General features: G+C 38.4%; 1 protein-coding gene across 1 annotated transcript in view; it reads right to left on the bottom strand.

Annotated features, from left to right (window-relative positions):
* LOC124281851 (harmonin-like) overlaps positions 1 to 3,328 on the bottom strand; it is a 45,621-nt gene extending 42,293 nt beyond the window's left edge. Inside the window, 1 exon segment of the mRNA XM_046717855.1 lies at positions 3,116 to 3,328. Within this exon segment, the coding sequence (XP_046573811.1) occupies positions 3,116 to 3,154 (39 nt within the window). The 5' untranslated portion in view covers positions 3,155 to 3,328.
* Positions 3,329 to 20,562: the final 17,234 nt, after the last annotated feature.

Raw genomic sequence — 20,562 nt, 5'->3', positions numbered from 1 at the left:
CTTTGCCTATTTTTATGAAACCTTTGATCATGTAATATGCTAAGATGGTTTTAATTGATAACATTTTCAAAAGAATTTGGGGGCGGCCTAATGGTTAAAGCGTTCGCTCATCATGCCGATTGATTTCCCACATGGGTACAATGTGTGAAGCCCATTTCTGGTGTCTTCCTCTGTGATATTGCTGGAATATTGCTAAAAGCGGCATAAAACTAAACTCACTCACTCACTCAAAAGAATTAAGTAATGTTAAAAACGAAGATATTCTCTGATATTTCCTTACAAACATATGAACATTATGGTAATCTGTATTTTGAGGCCTTACCTTTTGAGTGAGTGAGTGAGTGAGTGAGTGAGTGAGTGAGTGAGTGAGTGAGTGAGTGAGTGAGTGAGTGAGTGAGTGAGTGAGTGAGTTTAGGTTTAGGCCACACTCAGCAATATTCCATTTTGAGTAAGAGAGTGAGTTGGGTTTTACGTCACTTTAGCAATATTCCAGCAATATCACAGCGGCAGACGGGCCTTTGGCATGACGAGTGAACACTTTAACCGCTGGGCCACCCCACCACCCACCTCCATTACTTTTTGTCATTTCAATTTGAATATTGCATGACATTATAGACAACGTTGCGTTTGAAGTGTACTATGGTCCTCGCCCTATAATCATTAAATAACATGGTTAAACATTAATACTATGATGCTCCACATAACTGAAAATAACTTTCCTGTCTACATAAAACACAAAAAATATTGTTTTTGTATTTACCTATATTTACTTAGTATTTGGATTATTAACAGCAGTTTACATGCATACAGTCGTTTTTATTATGTTACTGGTACTAGTACCGAAAAAGCATCAGTTGACTTTGGGTTTAAGAAATTCTTTGTCTCCTTTTTTGAGAAAGACGGCATAGCCTTGAGAGTTGATCACTGGATTGTCTGATCCAGACTTTATCATTTACAGACCGCTGCCATATACATGTAGCTGGAATATTGCTGAGTGTGGTGTTAGCAACAAAGAAACAAACATAGCATTTAGAAGCCAGGGACAAAATATTTCTTGCCCTTGTCCAAAACAATATTAATGGAAGGTGACTCTCCCTTACTAGATTGACAATTTTATCACTACATGTATATTTATATCTCTTTATTTTTAACATTATAATAATAATACTTTAAAAAAGACACAGCTTTGTTGTTTAATGCCATACTCTGCAATATTACAGCTATGTGAAAGTGGTCTGAAAATAACCGAGTCCAGACCAGACAATCCAGTGATTGATATCATGAGCATTGATATATGAAACTGGGATATAATGGCATGCATCCACCAAGTCAGAATGCCTACCAGTCAGCATGTATTAGACCAGTTCTAACCAGTATCTTCAATTCATATAACAATAACTAATTTGTTTAGCTCTCATTTTTATTTATCAGAATCTTATAGAAAAAAACAAACTTTTGTCATTTAATCAAAACCAAACATGACAAAGGCAGTCAGATGACAAGCAACGAAATGGTATTTTTCAAAAATAGAACTGTATAAATGCTATGAATCTAAAATGGAAGTCTCTTTTCAGATATGTAAAGCCTTGGTAACCAACCAAGTGAGTGAGTGAGTATGGTTTGACGCCACTTTTTGCAATATTCCAGCAATATCACAGCGAGGGACGCCAGAAATGGGCTTGATGCATTGTACCCATGTGGGGAATCGAACCCGGGTCTTCGTCATGACGAGTGGACGCTTTAACCACAAGGCTACCCCACCACCCCAAAGTGACAGTTGGCCACTTGAGTGAAATGAGGTGAAGTGGGGTTGAATGTCACATGCATGATGGCTTTCCTCATATAGTGACATGCATGCACATGTGTGTGTGTGGCTGCAGGTATTAGTCAGGACTAATGCTGGTTTTGTCATGCTAGTCCACTGATACCATGCTGCAGTGTAACATGGATACCCCACTCCAACACCGTATACAGTATGGGGGCGTGGTGGGCATGCGGGCTAAGGCGCCAGGCTAGTGATCCAGCGAGGTTGTTGGGATCGAGCCCACCTGTGACCGGGTGTAAAAACCTTGGAGTCAACTTTGTGTGCAGACCCTTTCAGTGTTGTCACAGACCCTAGTGTACAGTACACAACCCTGTGCACTTAAAAGAACCCACGAATCCGTTGATATATGACCAGATGGTGGCCACATGAATACGTGTAAACACCTAGTTGCGGGTACAGCAACGTGCAGTGAACTTGGACAAACTACTGTGACTATGTGTCCCAGTCAACCCAGCTGTGAATGGGTACCTCGTTAGGATGAGAAAGCCACAAAAATTCTGTGGGCCTAGTGGCTGCAAGAGTTGTATACTCCTCAGATGGATAATACGATGTGCCGTTGAGATTGACATCCAGTGATCGAGGGGAAAAAATCCAAGCGCCTTGAGTAAGCACTACTTGCCTGGATATGTGCGCTATATTAATATCCTATAATAATACTCTGTCCAAGCCAAAAAGTCCTTGTTTTATCCCCTACCGCGAGACCAGACAGGGTCACAACAACTACCATCTTTCAATGCAGTGAGTGAGTGAGTTGGGTTTTATGTTGCTTTTAGCAATATTCCAGCAACATCACAGTGGGGGGCCACCAGAAATGGGCTTCACACATTGTACCCATGTGTGGAATTGAACCCGGGCCTTTGGCTTGAAGAGCGAAAGCTTTAACCACTAGGCTACCCCACCACCCTCTTTCAATGTAAGTTGTTATGACACTACTGGGAATCAAATCACAGAGAAGATGGCCTATCCGCTACACCACCACTGTCGTCAACGTGGGTAGTTGACATAATGTTATATCGTATGAGTCACAGCAAACAGTCAGTCAACATGATAAAACATCAAACAAAGATATCAATCATTTCAAATCATCTATTGCAGATTTCAAACATCTCATACTACCTTGAACAATTACATAAAATCATATAATACCTTTATATAATAGATAATACCTACATGAATTCATTGGAGATTCATCATAAACACAAGTCTAGCAGCATGTATAAAGATAATGTACAAAAATACAGACATTCAAACAAACAGGATGAACAAATAAGGAAACTCCAGCAAGCTTACCTTCTCTGTGAAAAGTACATTTCCTGTTAATGACACCATTGCATGTAAAATGATGACGAAATTTATGTTTCCGAGAAAACAGTAGACCAAGACTTAGTAGCACTAAAACGACAGCAACAAATGTGCTATCTTTTATCGAGTGAGTTTGACAACTGCACTTGTATCTTGATATAAGGAAGGCCTCACAGAATGGAGGTTTGGCTGCTATGCACTGTTTCAATTTAACTGTTTACAGACTGAAGACACTGACGTCTGCTCACTCCTGTCTGCTTGCTCCGGGCTCTGAACAATTTTAACAGCGATCAGTTACCTACTTTAATGGGTGTTTATTAAGCTTGCCTTTGAGTGAGTTGTAGTTAAAGACAGTTATTGCCAATTTGTATACAGTAAACCAATATCTACTTATAATGAATGTGTGAAGTAATTGTTCAAAGTACAGTACAGGTTAACTGGTTATGTTTTCACTAGCCAATATAAGATATGAGTAGCCATTTTCAAGGGGCAATCTCTCCGAAAAAGAAAGAGTAATTTTATTCAATTTTAATCAAGGTCAAATTGTAAAAGTGTACATTGATGTTAATGTCAACCAATGGATTGTCCAGTCCAGACTCAATCATTTACAGACCACCTCATTATACAGCTGAGAGTGTATACATATGTCAGCACCAATAACAATGTTTCCCGGTTTGGTTCTCATGTGCCATGTGGATAACATACAAGTACACGGACATTACAACCTCATAATCACAAGGACATAGACACAACAGCTCGATAGTCAGGGGTACCGGTGTTACGATTCACTTGCATATATTGAGAATCGCTTTGAATCCCTCCATGAATTCAATTTGTTATTTATGGTAAGTAGAATCAATTATTCATGAATGTTTTAAAGAAAGAGCGTTTTTACTTAAAATCAGCTGTTACTTATCAAAGTGAGATATGTAAAATGGAACAAATACAAGCAATGCACTAGCCTAACTTGTGTCACTTTGCCAAACATCTGTCAACCAAAACATCAGGCAATAAGATGTAAGTTGTGACAATGTGGTGAAAAATTGTCAAATAAATTTTTGATTCTTTCACTGAATATCGAAAACAATAATTTAACTGAAGCCTCGATATTGTATTCATGATTAGATATTTGTTTTTATTCACTTTCTGTTTATAACATATTTGCCTCATAGAGTATTTGTTGCATTCCTCGTGTTTGGACAAATATTAAGATCCAAGCCAACCAGTTTCATTACAAAACAAAAAACACTGTACCTCACATTTAGATCACATCCATTATAGTCCCCAAAAACAGTGTAACCATCTAACTGGATATGAACATCATTACATGAATAAGAAAACATTTTGCTTGAAGTGTCACAGTTAAATTAAATAAAATCACAATTTTCATGAATGAAAATTGGAGTCATTTCACATCTATTATACTTAGAAATAACTTTATATATCCAAAGCTGAGTTAAAGAATATACAGAACTAGAATTGAGTGCTGGATTCTGGATTCATTTGGGGATATATACTACCCATCAAAAGTTTAGAATCTCTAGTGTAAATGTAGCCACTTACTTCAATCAACTGTTCTAAATTAGAATTTGCAAAAAATCCATACTTTTTAAAGGTACTGTTTACACATGAACTGATATATTGTAAAACATATTCGTAACGTTGACAAGATTATTGTCATGAGTTCAATAACTGGTGAAACTCAGTGAAAATTGGCGAATTCTTAACAAAACTCAACACCAAAAGGCATCTGTGCACATGCAAGATATTTGCACATGCGTTTCACCAATTTGATGTATGATCCTATTGCAACACATCTGCTTAGGGGTTTGCAGTTGGTTCCCCCAGGATGTAGACAATATATATATATACATAACATACAGTGAGTTCTTTAAGTGAGTCTAAACTTTTGATGGGTAGTATATTTTGCAGTCTGAGCACACAACTATAAATGGAGTTTGAATCATGTCACGATCCCTGTTTTGTTCTGTATAAATTAACACGTTGACTTTAACACATGTATTATCAAGGGCTTGCGATCATATATTGATGTTATTTATTGGCGGTGAATTACTGACAATGATTTACTGCCCTTTAAATAATATCAGTCTAGTTGTACACGCCCTGCAGTAATCTCAGGAGTCGCTATCTGATACAGACTATAGTAAACCAACCAGCTGTTACACCGCTGTTTAATCAATAGACGCAGAGATTGCACGCCGCCCTTCGCCAACAGACTTGCTAGTGCTAGAGTCAGTGTTTGTGGACAGTTTATCTAGGATCAGCGAGGTTGTTACCTGTGTAATGATTAGATGATGCCACAATGCTGGCTATTGTTTAGTGATAGCACGATATGTTCGGCACGGGTCTACTGGAGTCGGTGAAACTATGACAACATGGTTACATAACTTTACATCACCGACAGCATCAGGATGTCTCTGGAGTCAGATGCAGAAATTCTAACAGACATGTTTGTGATATTGCAACGGAATGTGTTGTGTCTTCGGTAGCATGGCTTCAGGATGAGTGATATATGTTGTGGGACATGTTGCTGAATATCAGATATGGCAGCAAGACGTCATGCAGTTTCAGAAAGTTTGCTTCTGTTTTCATTACTTTCTGCTGTTTGTGACATTTGATGTTGTGTTACAGTATCTGATGATTCTTATATTTAATCACTGATCATGGTGATGTTTCTCCAAAATTTGTGATTTTTCTGCTAAATCATTTATTTCTTCTAAACCTGCAATGTTTCAGCTAATATTTCTACAAAACTTGTGCTGTTTTCTTAAACCTGTGATGTCTCTGCTTGCGATGCTTCTGAATGTATATTATTTCTGCTAAATCTGTGATGCTTCTACTAAACTTGTGCTGTTTTTCTAAACCTGTGATATTTCAGCTAAAGATGCAATGATTTTTGTAAGCATGTGCTGTTTCTGCTACTTCAGTGATGTTTCTCCTAAACCTGTGATATTTCTGCTAAATTATATGCAATGCTTTTTGTAAACATGTGATGTTTCTGCTAAATCAGTGATGTTTCTGCTAAATCAGTGATGTTTCTGCTAAATTTGTGATATTTCTGCTAAATCTCTGATGCTTTTCTGAATCTCTGATGATTCATTTAAATCAGAGATGAAGTTTCTATAAACGTGTGATTTTGTTCATAAATCCCAAATGCTTACTATGAAATATGTTTTACTGTTGAAATGTGATGCTTTTAAGTATGTGATACTTTCTAATCATGTCTCATTGCTGCCTCTGAATCAGCAAAACCTTTTCTTCTAAAAATGCTAACTACGCTAAACCATGAGGTGATCCTTCTTAACCTGCAACACTGGCTGAACTTTATTACTAAATGTGTAAAGATGAATTACTGCATGAATCAATGGAGACATCAAAAACCAATTACTGTTAATACGATAAAAACTAATAATATTCAAATCATGGACAATTAGCCTTTTCTCTCATAAACCCATGAGTATCAATCACATACACAATCAATCTTATTCATTTCGTGGCTTAATTGCACATGGGATAATTATCACATCAGAAAATTCAGATTCTTAAATTTTTAAGTATTCAAAGTAAGGTTAATCTAATCATTTAATAATATTTTAATCACTAATCAAATGTTATATTCATAGGAAACTTTTAAGAATTAATTCAAGATCTGGAGAGAAAGTAGGGATATCTTAATCCATGGTTCTTAACTAATTATTAATAAATTAATCAGAAAGTTAACAAAGTTTACCAGTGAGAGAACATTCTGTCTCCCGGACTCCAGAGAACGGAAAATGAATCAAACTCAAGTCTTACAGGAATAGGCAAGTCTTGACTGCCTCAACTCAAGCTGAAATTAAGCATTATTCTGGGTTCCAATTTCATTATCTTTTTTCTTTTATCTACATGTTAAAATTTATATTATATTTTAAATGAGACAGCTATATTTCTGAAACCCGCTGTTACTTTCTGGAGTGAACAGAAAACACGGTCAGTACAGATTGTCGATACTGGAGGCCAAGGTGGATACTTGTGCAGTGATAAACATGACAAGAGGAAAACTTGATAACACTTATCTGTCATGTATTATACATCCTCAAAGTCATATTCTCTACCTATCAACATGATCATTATGTTACAGCTACAATTAATACCTGTGTTTACTCATATCTGTCAGACATGATCAGGCCAGTTCATTCAGAATAAGAAAATACAGATATCCACTGTATGGATCCACTGACTCACCTCAAGAAGTGTACTTGTGAATTCTCCACATTTGTAAAATCTCTATTATCTATTGTAGAAACGTTTACAGAACTTAACTTCGTCAGTAATCCTTAATACAATGGGTTAATATACTTAAAAATATACCTGGGGAAATATACAATAAAAAATTGGTTATAGGTACCAATCAGCTGATCAAAATTCTTTGTTTGTTTAAATGTGTGAGCTCATCATGTTGAAGACTAGGTTCAAGTCCCCACATGGGTACAATGTGTGAAGCATATTTCTGGTGTCCCCCTGCCGTGATATTGCTGGGGTAATGCTAGTAAAAGCTGCATAAAACCAAACTCATTCACTCATGCTTTTTGAAAAAGTACCATCTTTTTATCTATATTTATTCATTTATACAGTTACCAAAAAAGTGATCCATATTAAACTTTCATTTATATGTGAACTAAATACATGATAAGTCCCTTGTGTATACTGCAGGGATTCTGCACTAAAATCTGTCCCCAGCAACCGATGAGCTGGGTTGTCAGACTCACTAACTAGATAATTGTGAGTCACATACTCCAATGGCATGGATAACAGCAAATAATATCAATTGATTGACTGTCTGGTATAGGATCAATTACTCACAGACCACTTTATTATTGCAGCATTAAACAACAACAATAAATCAACCAAAACATGCTTCGGGTTTTTAATTTCTCCCTTTTCTATGTTACTGTTTATGATAAAAAGCGACAGTTTTGCTTCAGCTATACTGAAAAATGTAGGGAATGAGTGTCCCACTTAAACTGAAAATAGTGTTTCCCCCAGGAATTAAAAAAGGACAGGGTGACAGAATTTCAAAAGGGGCACCCTTATTTCAATAAGGGCACGTAATGACAGATTTCCAAGTATTATGTTAAGTTATTCATAATGATTCTTTAAGGCTCAAAGAACACAGTTATATCAATTAACTTCAATATGAAATAGAAACTTAAAACAACAAGTGTTAATACCAATTATTGTATTAAAAGACAGGCAGGGCACCAACTAAGATGGGTTGGGTACTGCACCCTGCTAAAAATGCCTTGGGAAAACACACACAAAAATTGTTCAATGTAATTAGATCCAAGAAATAGTCCAGATAATCTTAATTCTCATTTCCAATTTTTGAAAAATATAGTTGTTTCCCCTGATAAGGTTTTAATACCAATAGCTACATGGTGATCAATTTGTTGAGTTAGCAATTTTGTGGAGGAATGTTGAAACTGAATAAGACTGTAAAGTATTACTGGTAAATAGAGACACAAACCTTTAACAATATGCATTACTTTAAGTTTTAAATACATGTATGTATTTTGCAAAAAACAGGTACATAATGAAATGGATTCAAGTCTTCCTGGTCTGTCTAATCTCAGATGAATAAAATATCCAAGTACGCAATGCTATGTGCTCTCCATGCACTCTGTGTTACCTCCCTTGGTTAAGCTCTACTATTGTCATTCGTCACCGCTCGCCCCTTTCTGTAACCACCCAGAAGACTCCTCCCCTTGTCGATGCTAGTTTAGGGGCGAAAATACAACAAACCAATCAGATGCATGTAATGATTGCGGTGCTTTGATAAAAATAATCCCCAGTACTTAAATCTTTTATGGCATTATGTGTTTGTTTGAAAAATCATGAAAAATCTAAATCTTTTTTTTTTTAAATACAAAGATATTAGTAATGATAATGCCATGGATGGTGAGAGATTTACATACACGCCCATGCGTTTGTTGACATAACCATAATAACTGCTCTCATGGGTCCAATTGAGTGTATTTCTGATGATCTTGTGGGCTTGTTTTGGAGATTGTACGTGCGCTTCCAACATTTTCAGGAAATGTAATTATATATCCCTACAGGTTTCAAAAACAATAATATTATATCTGCACGTAACTAATCAACTATAATCTTAATCACTGGGCTTATATTTCACATCTCAGGGAATATCTGAGTCTGACTTTTTTTTGGTCATTCATATTTTTTTGAGCGAATCCTTTTAAACTGCCAGCAAGGTTACACAAATGTTCAGTTGAGAAATATTTTAAAGTCATTTTTGAGTATTTGCTTTGAGATTTAATGTAGCTGGAATTAGTTTTATTTGCATTTTCAATAAAACAATTTCCATTTGTGATTATTAAACCCTATTTAGAATTCTAAGATGCTTCGATGAAAGATCAAAGGCACCGACAGTACTTTATCAGACGATAATGTGCATTACGTCCCAATGTATTGGCGTCACTGCACCATTCTAGTCTGCCCCCCTCGTAATCGAACCAGTTTGCATTACGTCACAATGTAGGCGACGTCACGATGCATGTCAGTTGTCATCGCCTCGTACGGCCTCCTACAGTAAACTACTCCATTGCATCCCGTTTCTTGGTTTTCAGTTGCTTCACACAGCTAACATCACTGGTGGAAACGTTACGTTTATGTTTTACGACGGTTAAAATGTCTCAATTCGACTCACACGTTTTCACTGAAACGGTAACGTTCGCAATGTTTACATTTCCACAATGCAATCATGGAATGTCGCTTGACTACTCAGCTTCATCTGGATGTCCTGTTCAAACTTACGTTGGTAGTAGAAATGCAACGTTCATATTGCCCCATATGGTTTACGTTACTCACAGATGTAATTAAAATAATTTAGAGAAGATATTTAATCCGAACGTAAACCGTCATCAAACTGTTATCATTTGTTTTTTTCTGGTAACGTTCCTCTTAACGTAGGAGGCAGACACATCAATAGAACAGTGCGCCAGTTAGCCCTGTGCGAGGATTCTTAATTTAGGTCATTGACACCGTCATTTGTTTTCTGCCTTAAATTAATCGTAATTATCCTTAGAAAGTATTAAATTTGGCATCTTAGAAACGAAATACAGTTCGCTCTACCATCATGTATAGTGTAATAAAGCACCCTTGCGCCCTGAACTATTATAACATTAAAGCACTCGGATGCATGCGTCTTCATACTTTAACTATAATAGTTCAGGGCGAAAGTGTGCTTTATTACACTATACATGGTGGTAGAGCGTCCGAGTGCTTTAACGTTATAATAGTTCAGGGCGAAAGTGTGCTTTATTTCTTAAATACAGTTGCACATATAAGGTGAATATGTCTTTAACAAATATGTTTTTTTCTCCTTCTTTTAGTTATATCAAAGAGGTTTAATTCTTTAAAATGAATAAGTAACAACAATAACAGCAATACAATGTACAAGTGTTTCGGCAATATAAGTACCATTGGAAGCAAACAGGGATAGAGTTATTGTTCTTGTTTAAAGTAGTTCTGATGTTCATGCGCCAATATGAAATCCTTCCAGAGGGGCACGAGTCGCAATTCGGCTTGTCCCAGAATAACATGAGTTAGTCACGAATGTACTATTGTGAGAAATGGTGGCCTAGACTAACACTTCATCTTGAAGTTATCTAACAATACAGATATCAACCAAACAAATAGGCCCAAATTAAGATCAGAATAATGATTAACCTCAACCTGAAGCTGGGTCATTCTAGACCTACAAAAGAATTCTAGACTTGACTTTGGTTCCTGTTTTGCTTTAATGTCAAGTGTCCGAGGAAACACAAGCAATGTTGGCCAAACCTCTCTTGACAAGGTCATTCCCAACACGGACAAGTTGTGTGATATTGGGCTTAGAAAATTAAGGTTAGTTTGAACATTTATGAAAACATTACAGTATGTTGTCCCTACAATGGTATTGTGAACTATACAAGAGGAACAAGCTACCTCACAAAACACATGCACTGGTAGTCTGTCTCACAGTCCCTGAACCACATTATTTTCCCTACTGCTCCCCCTGCAATGCCAAAGCCCTAAATGAAGCAAGTCTAGATTTCCTCGGTTCTGAATCTCCCATCTCACTGGGGCTCCTTTTCAGTTTAAATGGGTTTGTTTGTTACTATCAAAATTATATACAATCATAGACTAAGCATTAGTCTAGTGCACTAGCATTGCCCAACATTACTTTCACAAACTTGTTACTGTCACAGGTAACAACAGCTAAAATTATAGTTTCTGTTTGCATATCATCAATGCCATCTGTTGAACTTCTTTCATGACAATATACTTAATTAAGTATCACAATACTGACCCAAGTTCCAATACCAAATAACTATACACAGCTCAGATACATTGAAATTATACTACTTGTTGAAGGACTGAAACAAGCTATAGGTAAATATTTGATCAATATCCCAGGTGAATGAAACATGATAACAGAAGTTGTTCTACCAGTTCTCTGCTATTTATGGATAACCCTCGAGCTGTTTGTACTGCCATAATCACCTTAATGGTGACCTTAATCCCATGTGGAACATACAGAGTTGCATATAACCCATATAGCACTGGTGTCAAATAAATTAGTTATCGCATCTATTACTCACATGGACGGAACCATGAACCAACTAATGAAATGTGTCTCAACAAAATTATCAAATTATGTATCCATTATCAATATTATTAACCCATACGTGTAATTACTGTAAATATAAATCATATGGAAATATTCATTGACATCAGGGTGTGACATTGTTGATTTGTCACCATAGACATCTCATCCAGCATCTTTAAACTACCTGAAGATTTCAGCTTGTAAAGTTGTTGTTTTTATTTGGAAGTAGCAACGGCTATGAAACTGCGAAAAACGTTTATTAAATTGGTTCTATTTTGACCCAAATAGGACAGGACACGGTCGTGTTTACACAAAGTCTTGGCGTGTACGAAGTAATGTTCTTTGAATACATATTGGCAACAGAGTACGTCTAAATCTGCTTAACATAACTCTTCCATGCGGGAACAAGTAAGTGATGTTTTTATTTATCCGAGCACCTGTCAAATGAGGTTCGGTTCGGACACACCCTCGAAGTGTGAGATTCACCAATTCTCGGGTGTTTTTTCGTGTTCTCTCAGTACCGTGAAGTGATATTCAAACAAGCAAACCCTGATATAAAGATTGAAATAAACATATTAACCCACCAGTTCATGAAACTGACGTGCATGCTTTCTCTCCATCATCAAGACTGTTGCCGGTCGGCTTCCGCTTCCATGAACGCATCAAGGGAAGTAACTCTCTCGCCTTAGCACATCAAGGGGGGTAAATTTACAATGTAAACATTGACGGGGGGTTTGGGGGAGGGAGGGCAAGAAGGATTCGTGGTTGGTGTAAGTGCTGAAACAAAGTGTGTGTTTTTTCTTTAGTTACATTTTAAATATGTTTTTGTATACAATAATACCGTAAACCCATGCAATAAAGGCATTTCAATTTTTGTTTTGTGTTCTATGGGAATATGTCTAAAGAGCTTAACTTGACACAAATAAATTAGTCTATGGAAGAAAGTCTTCCTTATGCCTACAGGGTTCTACAGGGAAAAAAGCAGTTAACCTCATAGTAAATTCTAAGGGTCGGGATTCTGGGTGGTTTTATCAACCTTTACAAGTGTACTTCCCAAATAGTTGGCCCATAATCACCGGTTTGGTTGGCCCATGGTTGTCAAACTGACGATGGGCCCATTTGGATATGCTCATCGGGTCCACAGTGGGCCATCATGTTGGCTCATTATTGGGCCAATGAATGGAAATCCACACTAAACCATGGCCCATACTTGGCCCAACGGAGTGATTTAGTTGGCCTTATGTTGGCACCATCGTATTTTGCAGTCAGAAACATATATAAACAACAAAACACGCTTATCATGTGAACTATTTAATTCTTCTTTTATTTTTGTAATTTGAACAGTATTGTATTTCCCGAAAAAGAAAATTATTTACAGACCGCCGCCATATAGCTGGAATATTGCTGAGTGCGGCGTTAAACAACAAACCAAACAGACGACGTGGGAAATCAGGATTTACAGCTTTGATGAAGGGTTCCTGTCTCATCGCAGATGTGAGAGTGATACCGCGATAATTAGCTGGGATGCATTATCTCTGTTATGTCCTTGGGGGGTCGGAATAATTGTTCCAGCTCTCACCAAGTGATCATCATATTGTAGAAGTGTACCGGATATTTAAACAGAAGATTGTCGACATAATGGACAACGTGCACTACGGCAATACATCAGGTTTCCAGTTCCCTAATGATGGATTTCATTTCATTATACATAATATCTTTCGTGGGATCGTTCTCAAATATGTCACTGTTTGTTGTATCACTCTGTTTTGACTTCGTTTTCCTCATAAAAGCCCATGTCAAACTCAGACCTATCGACAGGAGACAGTAGAGCCCGTTAATAATCAGACCACATAGTATGCTGAAGACACGTACATGTTATGTTAGTCTTGCTCTGGTTCTATCAAATTTACCCAGTGTCCACTTCACAGTTTATCCTAGTGGCTGTCCCACTCCCTTTCAGCTATTTCTTCTGTCGATAGATTGCTCTGCTTTAGATTGTTAATAGCATCCATGCGGATCCCCTCTTGGTGTATTCTGCGTCCGGTTGTGCTACCATTCCTACGTCAACGCCGTAACCGGATCATGTTCCAGCAGGACAACGCCAGTCCCCACACAGCACGTATTGCAGTCATGGATTTTCTACAGAAAAACAACGTCAGTGTGCTTCCTTGGCCCTCCAGGTTACCGGATATGTCACCAATTGAACATTTGTGGGACCATTTGGATCGTCAGATTCGTGCTAGAGCCGCTGTTCCTGGATACCGACGTCAGCTTGTCCAAGCCCTTCAAGAGGAAAGGTGAAGGATCCCTGCCCAAGGTATACTGCGTCTGACGTTCTCAGCACGTCTTAGAGTTAGGGTTGCTTTGATGCCCACGGTGGACATACCAGATACTGACCACGTGTGTTGTTTTGTTTACATCTGTGATCGAATACTGGACACTTCTTTCCTTCATTTATGCAGTGACTTAATGGACTGGTTATTGTTGCTACTGCAATGAAATGACTGAGTACATGTTGCCCATACACTTGTCATTACAATTCACTGTCCTTTTTGACAATGGTGGTTTGTCGTTTTGTAATATCAGTGATTTCGACTTGGTATCGTTTCTTTTGCCCGTTAGTTTATTCAGAGAATAAAAAAAATGGTCTCATTTTGTAGTGTTGATAATTATGGTCGTATGACTTAACAAGTGCGGTCATCTTCACGATTCTGGCATACAATCCTCAAGACATTACATAAGTATCAATAACTGAGCTCAATGCCAATATATAACCCTCTTCCTCATCCACTGAATCAAGCTTTGAAATATGACGTTGAGGTATTGCCGTATGTACATTCTTGATTGAAGTCTCCTTCCAATACATCAAGATTTTGTGCTGGAGGATCTCTCTGGCGTATTCTGCGACCCATACTGCCCCAAACATGCTCCGGATCCATGGGATTGATGTCTGGATTCCAAGGTAGAGTTGCTACCGCCTCTTGATGCACGGAATCACCAACGCGATGCAGGGGCGGATACAGCTTTTGAGAAAAGGGGGTGGTGGGGGTGGGGGTGGGGTTGTCTCACTATTGAGAAAAGGGGGGGTGCACACTTCATTTTCACCCGAGTTTCAATGGTTATTTAACAAACTTTCAGCACAAAAGGGGGGTGCGCACCCCTGCACCCCCCTTTGGATCCGCCTATGCGATGTGGCATAGCTCTGTGTTCAGAGGATGGTCATCGAAATGTAGTACAACAACCCTGTGTAAGATGTCAGTGATATACCGTTGTCCATTCAGATTTTGTGTGATCGTCACAAGGTCAAGTTAACAGTCATGAGAGAAGTATCCCCACAATGAACCCCGTCAAAACAGAACTTGCTCCAAGATATTCCATTGTGCATATGCAATGTGTCTGCTGCGCCAAACACAAGCTCGGCTATCAGTCATGAGCAAAATAAATCGACGTTCGTCCGACCAGTGGACAGTTTCCCAAAGTCAAAGTCCAGGTACATTAACTTGACACCAAGACAGTCGTACCTTTTTGTGCTCAGGGGATAACGATGGACATCTGATAGGTCGTCTGGCTCTATGCCCGGCCGAATTAGGGCTTTCGGGCCGTCATGTGGGACAGAACACGCCACTTAAATGAATGGATGAAGTCTTGTGTTTCTGAGAAGTATGCTCCCTAGTCGTTGTCTACCGGAAAACGTGGTCGACCTGAATGCCGACTGTCCTTTATGTCATTAGTTTGCTGATGTTTTCTGACTTGTCGACTGATAGTCAATGGATGACAACCATCATCTCCTACTATAGCCCACGATGACATGCCATCATTCTGCATAGCAATAACTTGACATATTTGAACAGTTGTCGTTGAGGAGGCCCCATATTTGCTTAGAAGTTCTAAGAAAAGTTTATTGAAACTTTATACAATGTAGCTGCTTAATCAAGTTAATGACTGGTACAGTATTGCACGTAATGCTCGCTTCTATTAATGACATGTGTACATGTATATATAAAATTAATGTATGGTGCAACTGAAGAGTCAGAATATTCATACAAACATAAATATGATATGAATATACAGGTGCTGCGATCCATGTGTATATATTGTTGTCTAGCCTGATGCATGTGCCAAAGTAGCCCAGCCTCTTCACTAGGGTTTGCGGCATGGCCCGCAGTATTGTGTTGGGGTGTACATAGGTGTTGATCTGTGGATAGAGCTCACCGGCTATAGCATCAAAACAACATTCTCCCTTATCAGTGCTAGCATGTGTCAGGTCTGGTAGAGTGTCACAAGTATTTTAATGTCATTACCTTTGTGCGATTTTTAAATTGGGGGAGTGTAGAACTTTTGTTCTGTTATGAACGCCTTACTAAGAAATGACACAACCGCAGTATATCATAACTGATGTTGTTACAGACAGAGGTCGTCAGCACAGACAATTGAAGATTAGCTGGTAAGAATGTACAATCAATCAGAGATGAGGGTGTTCCAGTGTCTTGATGTCTCCTTAAGTACGTTGGATCCAAGTATGCTGGGTTGAATATACGATCTATATTACAATCTCCACAAAGCACACCACAACCACATCAAACACTTCCTGGCACTGTCCTCATACACTGCTGTGTTGTAATTAGTAGATGGAGGGAGTGAATATAGTTTTACACAGCTTTTAGCAATATTCCAACAATATCACGGCATGGGACGTCAGAACTGGGCTCCACACATTGTACCGATGAAGGAAATCGAACCTGTGACAAGCGAATGCTTTAACCACTAGGCTACCCCACTGCCCCTTAGTTGCGGGAAGCAGAGCACACACTATACAGTACAACCAGAAATTATTGAGAATTTAAAGATTGTAAATCTTTTATTTTTGTTCACTCATTACTCACGTATTAAATGTGAATATTCGCAGAACATAACTCCAGATTCAAAGACAGGTGAACAGTTAGTATTTTGTCAAGTCACCATGGGCAGCAATGCAGACCAACTCCATGTGATTTTTGCAGAATTTATGTCCTAATAATAAAAAAGTTGTTTAACAACTATCGTTAAAATATTGACACAGTTCACTATTTGTTACGAGGGAGGAGTGCAGACAAAGGGACAGCCATGTCTACGCACGAGCACAAGTGCCGACAAAGTTATTGAGTCATTTACCTGTGCTGTGCTGTCTCCATCCTTTCTCGCACACCTGGCTGTTCCTCTTTGCACTCCTCCCTCGTAACAAATAGTGAACTGTGTAAATATTTTAATGATAGTTTGTTAAACAACTTTTTTATTATTAGGACATAAATTCTGCAAAACTCACAGAGTTGGTCTGATGTTTTTATTATGATCAGCGTTTCATTGAGTATTATATGTATATTAGTTTTCGAGTTAGATTGCAATTCATAGGTCCGCATTTGAGCCAAACGGACTATAACATGGAATGTGAGACTGACTGACTGAGTTTGGTTTTAAGCCGCTTTTAGCAATATTCCAGCAACATCACGGCGAGGGACACCACAAATGGGCTTCACACATTGTACCCATGTGGGGATTCGAACCCGGGTCTTCGGCGTGAGGAGCCAACGCTTTGGATTGTGAGAGGTGTATGTATTGTGGCCAGCGAAACCAATTAGTGACTGCCGTGTGTGAACACTAGTTGCATTACACTTGTGTGGTTTGACTGTCTGCATGAGAAGCTGCAGTTAAGGTTAAAACAAACCAGAGAGGAGAAGGCAGAGTATGAATTTTACAGGTACACATTTATATGTCAATGTGAGTATGATAGTGATGTAGCTGTGAGACACTCTGTTCCCAGTGTTCTGTTCTATGTATAGTATGACCAGAAATTATTGAGAATTTTAGGAATATGTTTAATTAGATTTCTAGTATAAACAACCTTGACCAGCTATCAAGTGCTTGGTTTCATTCAAGAGAGACAACTCCATTAATCCTTTTTCATTAGTTTGTGAAGAGTTATCCCCTTCGTTTACTTGCTAGCAGACGACATTTTCAGTGATCCTCAGTATGGATGATTTAGAGAAGAGGAAGTTGATTTTAGAGTATTATAACAAGGACATCAGATCAGCTAAAGTGATTTCAAGTAGAACAGGCGTCCCTTTGTCCACTGTTTATCGTGTTTTGAAAATATTGCAAATGGATATGGCATTAAGCACCAGGGAGGCGCAGGTAGGCCCAGAAAATTGACTGTCGGTGACAGGAGGCGGCTTGGTATTCTTGTTTCTAAAAACAAACGAAGGAGTTTAGAAAACTTAAGGCTGGATATCATTGGTAGAGGAACTGTGGCTGTCTGTAAGGAGACAATTAGAACTGAGCTGCATGCAATGGGTTGGCAGAAAAGTCGAGGAATTCCATCACCGATCATGAAACCTGAACAAAAGGAGCGAAGGTTGAACTGGTGCTTACAGCATAGACATTTTAACTAGGACAATGTGATTTTCTCAGATGAAAGTTCTGTGTAGCTGTTTCCTAATACACTGAAAGTCTGGACCAAACAAACTGAAAACCTTTGTATCAGCGCCCAAAGTACAGTCCGAAATTTAACGTGTGGGGTGGCATATCTGTGTTAGGGGCAACGCCCCTCTGTGTGTTTGAAGGGAATATGAATAGTGAGCGGTACACAGATATTCTCGAGGGACATTTACTTCCATCTGCTCACGTGTTCTATGGAAATTTGTTGATTTTCCAGCAGGACAACGACCCAAAACATCGTTCAAAGCATTCACAGGCCTGGTTTCGGACCCAAATATGACATTATTAGATTGGCAAAGCTATAGCCCTGACCTAAATCCAATAGAAAATGTTTGGGGACTTATGAAAGAAAGTGTCAATAAGAAAAATCTGACAAATATTGCTGAAATTCCTACTCTGCCTTCTCCTCTCTGGTTTGTTTTAACCTTAACTGCAGCTTCTCATGCAGACAGTCAAACCACACAAGTGTAATGCAACTAGTGTTCACACACGGCAGTCACTAATTGGTTTCGCTGGCCACAATACACACACCTCTCACATTCCATGTTATAGTCCGTTTGGCTCAAATGCGGACCTATGAATTGCAATCTAACTCGAAAACTAATATACATATAATACTCAATGAAACGCTGATCATAATAAAAACATCAGACCAACTCCATGTGATTTTTGCAGAATTTATGTCCTAATAATAAAAAAAGTTGTTTAACAAACTATCATTAAAATATTTACACAGTTCACTATTTGTTACGAGGGAGGAGTGCAGAGAAAGGGACAGCCAGGTTTTACGCACGAGCACAAGTGCAGACAAAGTTATTGAGTCATTTACCTGTGCTGTGCTGTCTTCATCCTTTCTCGCACACCTGGCTGTTCCTCTCTTTGCACTCCTCCCTCGTAACAAATAGTGAACTGTGTCAATATTTTAATGATAGTTTGTTAAACAACTTTTTTATTATTACGACATAAATTCAGAAAAAAACTCACAGAGTTGGTCTGATGTTTTTATTATGATCAGCGTTTCATTGAGTATTTTTATTAGTTTTCGAGTTAGATTGCAATTCATCGTCCGCTTTTGAGCCAAACGGACTATATACACTAAGCTTGCAGACATGAAATCAGCAAAAATGTCCATTACGAATGAACAGGATACCCTGTTATCACCTCTATGGATATAAGGAACTCACTGCTTACATTTCACACTTGGAGGCCAGAATTTACTCAATACATGCAGGTTCATGCGAGTTGAAAATCCACTATAGTACCTGTTGCCATATCTTCCCTGTGATATTAACAGGTCAGTAGCAATTTGTTTCTTAATGGATTAGGTTGTCAAGCTCAAACACGTGGTTGGTAGCATGTTATGGTACCCTGACAGCATGGATGGATGCTATGTCAGTCACTGGATTGTCTGGTCCAAACAAGACATAGTTGAAGGGCAAAGTTCTTTCAACTGTAATAGGCCAGGGTTATGAGGTGTCACAGGGTGATGTATATTTTAAGGAGTCTGTTGTAGTAAAATTGCTGTCGGTGGAAAATTGGTTTGCATGATCTTATTTTGTTACTCTTTCCTGTGTCTACATGCCTAGGATGATGAAATGTCGCCATGACAACTTGAGCCACAGCTGGTCTCATGTTTGGTTTCAATGAAATATACCTGAACACAGTTTTTGCCATTGCTCTCCAAAGTAAGCAGATAATTTGATAACATATGGCGGCCAGTCAGTGTGTGGTGGGTCTATGATTTATAGTTTTCAATTGAGTGAGTGAGCATGGTTTTACGCCGCTTTTAGCAATATTCCAGCAATATCACGGCAGGGGACACCAGAAATGGGCTTCACATATTGTACCCATGTTGGGAATCGAACCCGGGTCTTCGGGGTGACGAACCAACGCTTTAACCACTAGACTACCCCACTGCCCCTATAGTTATCAAAGTTTGTACAGTTTTAGACAGAACATTGCTGGAATCACTAATACAAAATTTCAGTTTCAAAGGCCTTATAGCTTTCAAGATGTTGAAAATTTGAACCTTATGGATGGACAGACAACTGGACAGACAATGCAATGCTTTAAGCTCACTTGACTTTCAATCAGTAAACAGTAAAAAGAAAAACCTTGCTATCCACTTTGCTGGAATATTGATGAAAGTGGTGCAAACCATACTCACTCAGGTTTATCAGCTGATTCACATAAATAGGGAATATTCATGTCACTTCATATGTAGTTGTATTTTATCTGAACAGATCTAGAAACACACAAGTTACATCTGCACAAAATAAGTCTCAACAGTTGC

Source organism: Haliotis rubra, unplaced genomic scaffold (assembly GCF_003918875.1).
Source record: "Haliotis rubra isolate DU_JTF1 unplaced genomic scaffold, ASM391887v1 Scf29, whole genome shotgun sequence".
Lineage (NCBI taxonomy): Eukaryota > Metazoa > Mollusca > Gastropoda > Lepetellida > Haliotidae > Haliotis > Haliotis rubra.
This window is presented reverse-complemented; position numbering and strand designations above follow the sequence as displayed.